The sequence below is a fragment of the Sinohyriopsis cumingii genome, chromosome 4 (assembly GCF_028554795.1).
Source record: "Sinohyriopsis cumingii isolate HCF-2022 chromosome 4, ASM2855479v2, whole genome shotgun sequence".
Taxonomy (NCBI): domain Eukaryota; kingdom Metazoa; phylum Mollusca; class Bivalvia; order Unionida; family Unionidae; genus Sinohyriopsis; species Sinohyriopsis cumingii.
The window spans coordinates 112061298-112073735 of NC_142964.1; the positions used below are offsets into that span (position 1 = coordinate 112061298).

Genomic DNA, 12438 nt, shown 5'->3' on the forward strand with positions numbered 1-12438 from the left:
TTTGCTTCAGTATTGGAAACGAAAACCTTAGGTACACAGAAATGCTTGACAGCAGTGTAATAACTACTAGTTATCATATAGTACATGTATGACAGGTCAATTTTAAGCAACGATACGAGCCCCTGTGATCACATGATGAGCTCATGGTCATTTCATACCCAAGGTGCTAGTTGTTTCGTACCCGAGGTGCTAGTCGTTTTGTACCTGAGGTGGTGGTCATTTCGTACCCAAGGTGGTGATCGTTTTGTACCCATTAATTTACATGGTCAGATATACAGTATTGTCATATTTACCACCCCCTCTCTAGGCCTAATCTTTTTCCTACCTTAAAAATTGCATGAGCAAAGCATATCCAGGCAAAAAATTAACCAGATGCAAATAATTACAGTAATTGTATTGTTTTCACTGTATAATAGCATCTGTGTGCTATAAAGAATTAAAAAAAATTCATATTGCCATTAAAAAGAAAATGTTAGCCAGATTTATTAATGTAATAATTACATTCTTTTTTCTTAAAGCATGCATAAAATTTTGGCTACACACATTGGTGCAGATGTTTATCCTATCAAAGCAACTAAAATTTCTGTGATATTTTTTTTTAAATGGGGCTGAATGCAGTGTTGCTTGATTAAGTTTCTCTTCGCCAAGGACCAATACTGGTGTTAATTTCAATTTTTAACCCGTGATTTTAAAGGTATTGAATGTGGTATACTATATGGACCGCCAAGCCATTATTGGGTACACTGCCGGCCGCATTAGCTTACTTGTGCAAAGTTTTGGACACTTTCACCGATCACAAGAAACCAACAAGTTAGTGGCATAATTGAAATTCTCTCTGTTTTCAACTAAGTATAAATATTAATATTTTTTCATGGCAAGTTAAAATTTGTTTTCATTGTTTGGCATAATCTGTTTTATTTTATTATCCTCCTAAATATAATGCACATAAATAATCATGCAATGAGAGAGGATAATTTAACTTGATACTCCATTTTACAAATATTTACTTCTGTGTTTTAAAACTTTATTTAAATAATCAAATTTATGTATGCATGCTTTGATTTTGGCAGTATTGAAATGATCGTAATAATAATCATAATAATGAGGACTTTGTATAGCGCCTAATCTTTAGAAGCTCTAAGCACTTTTCAACATTAGACAACACCTATAAGATAAAAAACATACAATGATATTATTACAAAAACAAACACCATGAAATTAGAAAACATTAAAAAACATGCTAAGAATATTTAAGGTAGGAAACATTATTGGGTCTTTTAAGTTTGTTCTTGCAGTCAAAATAAGTGAGTTTTGAGAGCCCTCTTGAATGTGATCACTGTGTCTTTGTGTCTAAGTTCAGTGGGCAATTCATTCCATGTTGGGGCCCCGAGTGGCCGAGTGGTCTAAAGCGCTCACCATTCCGGATCACTGCCATCTCACCTCTGTCAGCATGGGTTTGAGTCCAAGGCCCGGCTAGCATGGGTACATGGGAAAGCCTGCCAGTAGCTTCTCGTGGGTCGGTGGTTCTTCCCTGGGTTTTTCAGGGTTCTTCCTCCACCAGTTATACTGGCCGCGATGTATAGCCTATCTTGTGCTGAAAAATGGCGTTAAACCCTAGAACAACAACAACAACAAAAATCATTCCACGTTGCTGGGCCCTGGTATGCAAAAGAATGCTGTCCATGTGACTTTGTTTTCATAGTGGGAATAATGAGTATATGATTGTCAGAAGAGAAGCATAAGTATCTTGCTGGTGTACACATAGGTGAGGTCGGATAGGTACTGTATGTTGGACTAGAGTCCGACAGTGAAGCGTAGCACAGAGAACAAATTTTGTGTTTGATTCTGGATCGAATGGATAGCCAGTGTAGGGTACAGAGCAGTGGGGAGGTGTGCTCTGATCGTGGTACTCTGTGATCTGAGCAGCTGTGTTTTGAACCAGACAGAATTGAGTTACAATAGTCTAGTCTTGAAAGTACTAATGAACACACAAGTGTTTTAGTGGCATCATCTGAAAGATATTTGCGAATTGAGCTGATGCATCTCAGCTCAAGATATGCAGCCTTGCATATGTTCATGACATGTTGGTGCAATGTGAGAGTACTGTCCAGAGTAACACCTAGGTTTCGTATTGTGTGAATTTGATGTTGGTGCTGCTGATACTTATTGTTTGAGGTAAAGGATGTGAATGAGAAAGTCTTTTTGTTGTGATCAGAATGGCCTCAGTTTTATCATCATTCATCTGCAGCTTGTTACATGTCATCCATGATTTCACATCAGAAATGCACCTCTCTACACCATGGATCAACTTCAGTTGGGTGGCTAGATCTGTATATTTGGGTGTCATCAGCGTACAATTGGTGAGACACTGGATGATGATCTATAACATTTGAGTGCAACTGAGTGTACAGAATGAAGAGAACAGGTCCAAGAACAGACCCCTGTGGAACACCAAAACATAGGTCAACTGGGCTGGAGTGTATTCCATTTGCAGATACAATTTGTGTCCTGTTAACCAAGCAAGACTTGAACCACAGTAAGGCAGTATCATGAATGCCAAATACATGCTGGTTGTTGTTGTTGTTGTTCTAGGGTTTAACAGCATTTTTTTAGCACAAGATAGGCTGTACATGGTGGCCAGTATAACTGGTGGAGGAAGAACCCTGGAAAACCCAGGGAAGAAACCACCGACCCACGAGAAGCTATTGGCAGGCTTTCCCACGTACCTGCATAGCAAGCCGAGCCTTGGACTCGAACCCATGCAGACAGAGAAATACATGCTGGAGACGGTGAAGTAATATATCATTGTCTATTGTGTCAAATGCTGCAGACAAATCAAGGAGGATGAGGAATGTAATCTTTCTGCTATCCAACGCAGAGAGAATGTCATTAACTACTTTTAGAAGAGTAGTTTCAGTACTGTGGCAAGGGCGATATGCAGATTGTACATTGCTGAACGTTTGTAATACAGCACTCCAGTTAATATGGCATATGTTTTCCAGAATAGAACAGCAAAAATTACAATCCAACGAATGAATTAAAGCGATGTCCCATTTTAGACGAAAGACTAGCTTAAACAGGTTTCATAGAGAACAAAAGACTAACAACATTATTGTGAATTGTACATTCCAGAGTTTTATTATATAGATGAAGAAAACATAATTACTATAAGGCAATTATGTTTTCAGATTTAAAAATCATTGTATAATAATGCAATGCAATTCATTTGCCATGTCGGTCATTTGTCGGGCCATATATGCTGCTGTCATTTTGAGGAGATAATGTTGTTCTGGTACTCTTCCCATACCGAGAATATCCTCGCCTGCATTTTTTTCTCTAGTATCTTCTCAGCTTTTTTTCTGATACCAGTGGAATCTGTGTAACAACTGAAGCGACCAGCACCTTGGGTACAAAACAACCATTGCTTTGGGTACAAAATGACTCTTTTGGGTATGTTATGACCAGTTACCCTCATGATGTAGGCCAATAAATCTGCTCCTTATGATGATGTTGATTTTCGGGTTAGGGATTGATATTACCTGTTAATTGAAAGTTGCAATTATTTGCAGCCACTTTTTTTCTATACCCACTGATGTACATTTTCTACACTTACCGATATTTTTTGTTGCTTTAGAGCTACCATCATTTGAAGGGTTCTTATGGTGGCATGTACATTATATTTCCAGAGCAAATCCTATGTTTGGTGACTTGTAAATTCACATGGAATAGTGCAACCATCTGTCCTGTGGCCATTTTCAATTTCACGCTAGATGTGGCTGTTACCAATAACCTGTATGTGACTAAAGTGTACGTAGGATTGTTCTGGAATGATTTGCATGCAGCAAAAATATTGCACATTTTAACAGATGACATCAGACCAACATATCATCCATCATTATCAACACAGATTTGGTGGTTGATTTATGCCCAAAACATAATGTTATGTATATTTGATTAAATTTATATTTATATTTAATTTAATTTTTTGTAAGTTTTAAAATCTTATTTTTAATTTCATTATATGTCAAAATAATGTAGTTTTATTTACTAGGAACTTGATATTTTTTCAGAAAATAGTTTAACCTTGACTCATCAATTGTAAGCATCTAAAGCTGACCTAGTTCCTGACCTTGATTTCAGAAATCACTGAGACAAGTAAACGGGCTTTTTATTTGTATCTTATTCTTTGAGAAAATTATTGGTTTTTGTCAGGGTCATACTGGGACAGTGTGCTTTAAGGCACACACACTTCTTGAAAATTTTGGACCCTCATCCAGGAATCTATTTTGCATCTAAGTTACTGTATAATCTTTGTTTGAAGAGATATTTCTCAGTTGGGTCTTTTTCTTTACACTGGAAAGTGTGTTTTTGACCAGTTTGGGAATTACATTTTAATTTTTATTCTAATTATTTGGATTCTAAAAAATTAATTCTCTTTCCTAAATATATTTGAGTGCTCATACAGAATTCTTGGACAAAGACATTTATTTAAATTTCATTTGGAATTCAGAATCTCGAATATTGTTTTTTGTAGTTCACAAAGGACTACACATCAGCTCTATAATGACTACATTATACATCATCGCCTTCCATCTTGGAGTTTTCATTGGGACTCAAACTTGAATTCATAAGAACATTTCATTACTAGGACTTTTAAAATTTAATTTGTGGATTATTCTTGGATTATTTTTGGATTTGATTCTTAAAACTGTAACTTCTTATTTTTTTCATTTTTAAAGAGTTTTTCGAGGGAAATAAATTATTTGTTATATTTTTGAAAGCTTGTTGTTTTCACTCTTTCTTTTGTTACTATTTATTAGAGTCTAAACACAGTACCGTAAGAATAAATATCAAGGCCGAGATCTTACATTGTAGAACTGACCACAGCGGGTCCATATATTTACCACAAACCTACCGCAAACCACAGGGGTTCGTTACAAAGAAAATTAGGAGTAAATACATTGTTACAAATTAGACTCTTTGTAACTAACTCCTGTGCTGCAGACCACCTTTAAAATGCATTATAATGCTAATTTATCAATAAAAATATGCAAGTAAACAAAAAGTGTATAATATGTGAAGAAATTTTACACTGAGTCTGATTTGCAGCTGTAAAGTGTTGTTACGATATGTGCATTTCTCTTTTCATGATCATTAAAACCTGCATTGCATTCATTAGATAACAGAAATAAGTAACTTTATTTGACTATATTTGAGTGTACTTTAGTATATTTCGGTGCATTGCAGTAATTAGCTACAATGACATAGCCTCAACGTCCACAAAGTTGGGGTACTAATATAAGTATGATTTAGTAACTACATGTGCATTTTCTTTTTCATAATTGTTATTGCTTTTATTCTCCCCAAATTTGATTGTGCTGATATTGTACGTAAAATTTTCCCTAGAAATTCCATACATTAATGGGATGTATGGAAAGGAGAGGTTATTTAAGCTGCATTTCACAAGATAATTTTTTTTCTGTTGTTTAACAGATGTAATGTTAATTTTAAGAGTTTTCAAAAGGAAGCCCGCCCACTCCCTTTGAAATTAAACGTAAATTATGTGGACAAATTCATTCTATATAAAGCATTTGAGATGAGGATATTAATTACAATTCATCATATAATGGACTTCCACAGATTGCACCAAATAACAAAAGACCAGTTAGAAGCAGTTTTGATTTTGAAATCTGTTTAATTCAGATGGTTTTTATTTTCCATTTTGTGTTCTTGTATAGTACATGTACTGCAAAATTTTCAAAGGGAACTAAATCCTTGTATCTACCATCTCATTATACCATTTCAGATCTTCTGCCCAGAAGTTGTATGTCATTGTTATTTGATGCAAAATCCAGAGTAAACAATATTTTTAACAAGACTGATTTGCCATAACTAGTCTTTTACATAAGATTAAAAACTTTACAAAAACACACACAGAGAATATTGACATGTCAAAGTAGATCCTTATGCAAAACACAAATACACTGCCTTTCTTAAAAACTTTTAAACAAAATAAATGATGAATTATAATAAATGACTGACACTCAGCTGAGAATAAAATATTAATAAAAGATCTTTTATATATATATGGCAGTTGCCCTTCCCCTTTAAAATATGAAAGCAAGAAAATCAAATTAAGGAACAGATTGCAGAATAAATACACATTGAATTTAATAGTCAAAGTCAATCCCCTATCAGTTCATTCAGTTTGCTATTCCTTTTTCTCCTTCTTGGTCTTTACCATTGGTTAAGGGGCCTTGAGTGGCCGAGTGGTCTAAAGTGCTCTCCATTACGGATCACTGCCATCTCGCCCCTGTCTGTGTGGGTTCGAGTCTCAGATTCAGCCAATGTGGGTATGTGAGAAAGCTTGTCAGTAGCTTCTCGTGGGTTGGTGGTTTTTTCTGGGGGCTTTTCCCATTTTCTTCCTCCACCATTAATACTAGCCACCATGTATAGCCTATCGTGTGCTGAAAAATGGCGTTAAACCCTACAACAACAACAACAAGAACAATCATTGGTTTAAACTATTTCTGTTTTGTCTTGCTTTTTTCTCTTCTTCAAAATCTTTAAGAATTCTTGGAAAATTTCTTTGTGTTTCTCTTCGGTTTTGCAATGCCATATTACCATGTTGTCACAGTGTGCGGCATAATTTTGGTGCAAGCAGTAATTGCTTTCACCATGCAGTGCACATCTGAAATCTACGAACAGGAGGTCTAATGCTTGAAATAATAGCTGAACCAGCTCAGGGGTATGCCTGGCTTCCAGTCAGTTTAATGTTGTTTTATTGTATGTTGTTTAATAATGATTCTGCATTATTTGTTGTCCATTTTTCTGCTTGGTTAATTTACATGGCAGTGTGATATCTCTTTTACATGCTGTCATAATATTTAATGAAGAAAGTGTCAGAGAAGTTGCATCATTTCCGAGGATCTCACCATAAAGACGATGGAGTTGTCCACATTAACCAACCCGTTGTCGCCAGGATTTTTTTTTATCAGTGTCTGTTCTCTTCAGATTCCCAGTCTCACTAACTTTCCTTTGCAGTTGCAATTTAATGTTTTTTGCCATGTGCTTTGTACATTGCATCCAAGACACATTTGGGAAGGGTATCTCCACAGGGCAAGTTCTTTATCAGTACCAAATGACACGCGCTTGTGTTGTCTGATTTAGACACTTATGATGTTTTTCTTTAGTTTGGCTGCAATGTGGGATAGTAATGTTCTGTATGTCTCATAACTTGCATCTTTGTGCAAAAGCACTGGGCCTAATGCATGTTCATTGGTATCTTTCCTTATGATACTCTAGTTTTTGTTAACTATTGTTGTGGGATAAAGTATTCCCAAATTAAAAGTCTGGTCAATGCTGATTGTTGGTCCCATGTTTTTTTCCAAATGATGTTAGTCCGTTATTTGGTTGTTGGAATATAATGATGGATGGCACTTTTTCTGTTGTGTATTATCGTATTCACTTTAAAAAAAACTACTGTTTCCCACACATTCCAATATCTCGAACAGCTTATCGGCAATATTTTATGAGTACATGTTTTGGTTTTGCTATTTTCTTTTACATTCTTCTCTACATGTTTTGTTCTTGTTGGAAGCTCCATGGTCCATTTTAAGAGTCATCGCATTTTAATGATCACAAACAGAAAAATACAAAACCAACAAATTTTGTAAAACTTAACAATTTCTTTATCAAAGTTATAAATGAAAAGGTGAGAACACAAACTAATCCTTATAAGGTCTACACATTTCCTTAATGAACGAAAAGTTCCATATAAATTTCAAAACCTTATGTACTGGTCCTCCAAGAACCATGAAGTTGTCACGATGGCATTTTCCAGAACTCCTTCGAACAAGCTATAAGAATTTCAGAATAATATTATAGTCCAAATAATGAGCACTTTCTGTTTCCACTAACAGTCCAAACATGTTTTTCCTCTTGAATAATAACTAAGTAAAACATAAAACACATCTGCAGAATTAATATATGAATACAAACGTGAATGATTCCAAAACTGGAATGAAACTGATTGCTCAGTCCTCTCTTTATAGACATTGTTGCGATTCTGTTTTACAATAGATCAAACATGACAGAATGCACTTCTCATTTTGCATCAAGTTGGCCTGTTCATGTCGCCTAGCACAACCAATGGGAAGGTACCGAATTATTCTAGAAACATTGAAACCCCATCAGCCACAAAAAATTAAGCCATAAGTGCCATTTAAGTCTTATTATTAAGATTATTATTAATAATTGTCAACACATACATAAGCTTCTATTTATAGATCCTATGCAATATTACACTCTTAAGATGTTCAGGTCATGTAAGCAAAATTTAACTGGAGATATTATGTACTATTTACAGCCATGAATACAAATAAAATCATGTCCCAGGAGTTAATATATGGACCATACTCCAACTCTGTATTATCATGACAAACAGGATTTCCCAAATAATTTTGAACACATGCCATCTATCAGATGTTTACATATGTAAAACTGTAACCAGGAAGGATCTCAAATCTGTCAGAGCAAAATTATCTTAAAAAATGTCATCATTTTTGGTAAGTCTATATAAAAAACAATGAACTTCACTTTTTGGGTAAAGTGCATGCAATTCTTTTGACCACCTTATAGAAAATTCTTGTCGAACTTTCTATATCTGCATTGGTCTTGATTTTGAAATATACTCAGCGTATTGTCTGATAGTCCTACAATGTAAGACATATCAAAAGATGTTTTTATTTTGGTGTTAACAACAAAATATAAATAACATGTAATACATCTTACATTTTACGACTACATCTGACGCTTGATGACTAGGCCTATAGGTCATATACCGATAGTGACACACATGTCCTTTATGCTTGGAATTTCGCTCCAATGTAACCAGTAGACAGAATCAACAAAACGTTGATTATGACCCTACTTATTCTACATAAATAGGATAGCAATAATGCAATAATAAACTTTTTTTTAAAAATCAGTAATATTTCAGTAATATTAATAATAGAATCATATATATATATATATATATATATATGTGTGTGTGTGTGTGTGTTTGACCACATTGTTTCAAATTCAAAGTTATATTTCAAAAAATTAATTGGTTATTGTTGTTATCGTGGATTTCAACTTAACTGACATTGCTGTATTTAATTTAATTACTGGAGCCTTTATTTTTTTGGGAAAGAGTAGACATTCCATCGTTTTGCAGAGTTGAAATTTATGTTTTTTTTAATATGTACATGCTACCATACTTAAGTAAGGCAAATACCATGATAATATAGAGCTGTTCCCATGGTATTGTAATCAATAATTAAGTGGTTTTATTTACATTGACACGATTGTATTATCAGAGGTAATTTTACATGAATAGAGGGAAAGACAGAGAAACTTTAGAATTTGTAACAGTGCAGCAATAACAGAATGGTTTTAATACGTACTGTTAATGTACTGATACAAACATTAAGTACCATGATAATACAGTGTTCGCTGCATGCTTACAAATTGTAAAGTTTATATAGCTTTGTCTCAGTTTAATTTAAAAAATCTCTGTCATTTGAATGCATTTAAACGTAAAGATGCAGCTGATGGCTGAACCAGAATACCATACGGGGGGTGGGGGAACAAACTTATATTATCATGCTGTTTGCCAAATTTAGTGTCGAGGAAATGTACACGCTTATTTCACAAAATTATTATTTCCCTCCTCAAATTGGTGTCGATTAAATGGAACACAATAACACCATGTCCGTTTTTTTCTACACATCATGCTATTCTGCACAACAGTACATCATGTCTGTAAACATTGGATCACATGTTTGTGTTTGGTTGAAAATTCAATTTGTATCAAGATAGAACAATCCTCCTTTAAATTAGGTAAATAATATTCATAGTGTACAAAAATATCCCACATTTCTATTATAAATTCATATGAAAATGTGATTTCTTAATGGGAACATGAAGATCCACCCAAGGACCTTCTTGAACTTGTATACCAGAAAAATCTATTCAATATTTATCTTTTAGAATCATATAAAATAAATACATTATGTAATAGATAGAAATGTTTACCTTAGAACAATACTGCATCTTCATCCAAGTATCTAAGTTTTCCAACACCTTTAGTGTTGTTCTGATTATCGATTATTCAACTGATCATCAGTTGTTTTAGCAAACCAGTAAGATAGTCAATTGTGAAACACCATAATTGATTGTGCTTAATGGGAGACTACTTCTTTTTAGGTGCACGCAAAACACAAAGGTAGTAAAACTAATGTGTAAATGGTAAGCTAAATATGGCATCCATTCCACTAAAGTTGATTTTTGAATTATTTCTTTCTTTTACAACTTACAAATACAAAACCATACCATATTCTGTAGGTGCATACTTTCATAATTAGGAACATATAGTCATTATTACATGATTATGCTGTTAAGGTAATAAATTTAAATGATGATTTTGCTTCAGTTTAAATGTAAAATCCTTTGTAGTACATGTGTTTGTAAATAATGACATAATATGCTTTAAATTATGGACACATCACATATGAATGAAAGGATTTTGGAGGATTGCAACAGTATTTCGGTTACATAAGACTGATCAGCCATAAAAAGTTGCTTTAATTTAACAAAGTTGTGGAACGAAAACAACACAATAGAGAAAATGTAATATTTGTATCAGGTTAAAGGATACATGTCATTAAAAGAGATTACTCCTGTACATTTATTAGCATTTTGAACTCTTGAGCAAAGATATAACTGTATAACAAACAAAAATTAATATTCGCTCTTAGTAACTGATTATAATCAACTGTCAGTTGGTTAAGTGGAACCAATTATTGATTATGAAATTTAACCAATTGCCATCATTACCTATGTTATCATCTGCTAACCAACTTGTCAACTTGCCTCTCAAACGAAGTTGTCAGGAAATTCCTGGGCGTTAAGTCTGTTTCAAAATTCTTCATTATGTTTTTTCCATAAACAAGGCATTGTAAACATATTACATCCTATTTTATTCATTGTTGTTTCTCATCAACTTAGTATGTTTATTTTACAAAATGCTGAACTTTTACTAATTTAAAAAAGAATCAGTGACATTCTTACATTGAATTTTGTAAACCTGACCTAGTTCCTCAGTTGAAATGCAAATGGAAAGAGTCCAAAGTAATGTATTCCATTCCCATAGCCCAGTGCATAAACATTACATCTTTTAAAAGCCATGCATAGAACAGGCCGACATATTGCAAGTCATGAAAACAAAAGTGTAGTAGCCAGTGTGCCCAGAATTGGTATTATTTTGAACAGAATGTTCTGGTGACAATTTGCTGCTTTTCTTATGGTAAGCAGTGCAGTATTTTATTTTTGTAAATCAGTGAAATTCAGTATGCATTTTGTGCCAGTATTGGTGACGGAAACCTTACATGCGCAGAAAAGCCTGACTGGTGTATATTAAGTTAAAATCCATGAATAACAAAGATTATAACTGTTCCAAAAAAAATCGGCCAATTATCACTTTGAATGTAAATGTGGTTTGTTAAGAGAAATGAGTTACATCACCTCACAACTGATGTTTCACAACAAAATTAAAGATGTGTTCAGTGTTGGCAATTGTCACAATGTGCCCATTTAACAATCACAAGATTGACACAACACCGAAGTGTAGGTGGCTGATGCTAGTAAACTTAAACAATGTTACATTTAAATCACACATGCATAAAAACAATAGGAAAATGGTTTATTTTCTGAGAAATTGTGTATGTTATAATTGATATATCTTTATTCTGCTGACAGGCAACAAGAAAATACAGCATTGATGAAATTTGAATGGGTATTTGCCGTTTGCAATGTTAGTTAGAGGACTACATAATCCTCGCAACCTACATGTCCATGACATAAGAGGTCCAATATCACTTACATGTACCTGTGTCAACAAAAAGAAAATCGTTTATCACAATTAAAAAATATTAATGAAAGTCAGCTACCGTTTGTTAAAACCCCAAAAAACACATCATTCTCAGCATATTCATTCCAAGAACAATGACCTGAAATCCATGTGTCGAGTTGTAAGTTTAAACAGTTACTATCAATTATGGGCATCTCTGCTCATCTATGCTTTCTTGATGGTGTCACCATAATACATGTAATTCAAAAAGTAAAATGAATAAAAACTGATGTCTTGCAACTAGATTCCTTATGGTAAACTAATAAATCATTTTTAAGTCATATTTGACAGCTGTTGTAGCCAATAATTTTTTATCATTTTCACAAGAATAGGGAAGTCAGCAAGCAACATCGACCTTACAGCACTTCTCAGATTCCTCTACATAATATTGTTCCATAAGTTTCTGACCTTCATAATTCCATTTTCAGGCTAAATCTTCAATAACTTAATGTTTATGCTTTGCTTTCTATGCATTGCATATTTTC

General features: G+C 33.9%; 1 protein-coding gene across 2 annotated transcripts in view; it reads left to right on the forward strand.

The window, feature by feature from the left end:
• Nucleotides 1-12438, forward strand: part of LOC149801904 (arrestin domain-containing protein 17-like) — a 42743-nt gene that overhangs the window by 1183 nt on the left and 29122 nt on the right. The window contains exon 2 of one of the 2 annotated variants that reach the window (XM_089956288.1): nucleotides 3687-3792. The exons of the other annotated variant lie outside the window; for it this stretch is intronic. Coding sequence (XP_089812414.1) covers nucleotides 3771-3792 — 22 coding nt within the window. The 5' untranslated portion in view covers nucleotides 3687-3770. The remainder of the gene's footprint in view (nucleotides 1-3686; nucleotides 3793-12438) is intronic. 2 annotated transcript variants of the gene reach the window in all.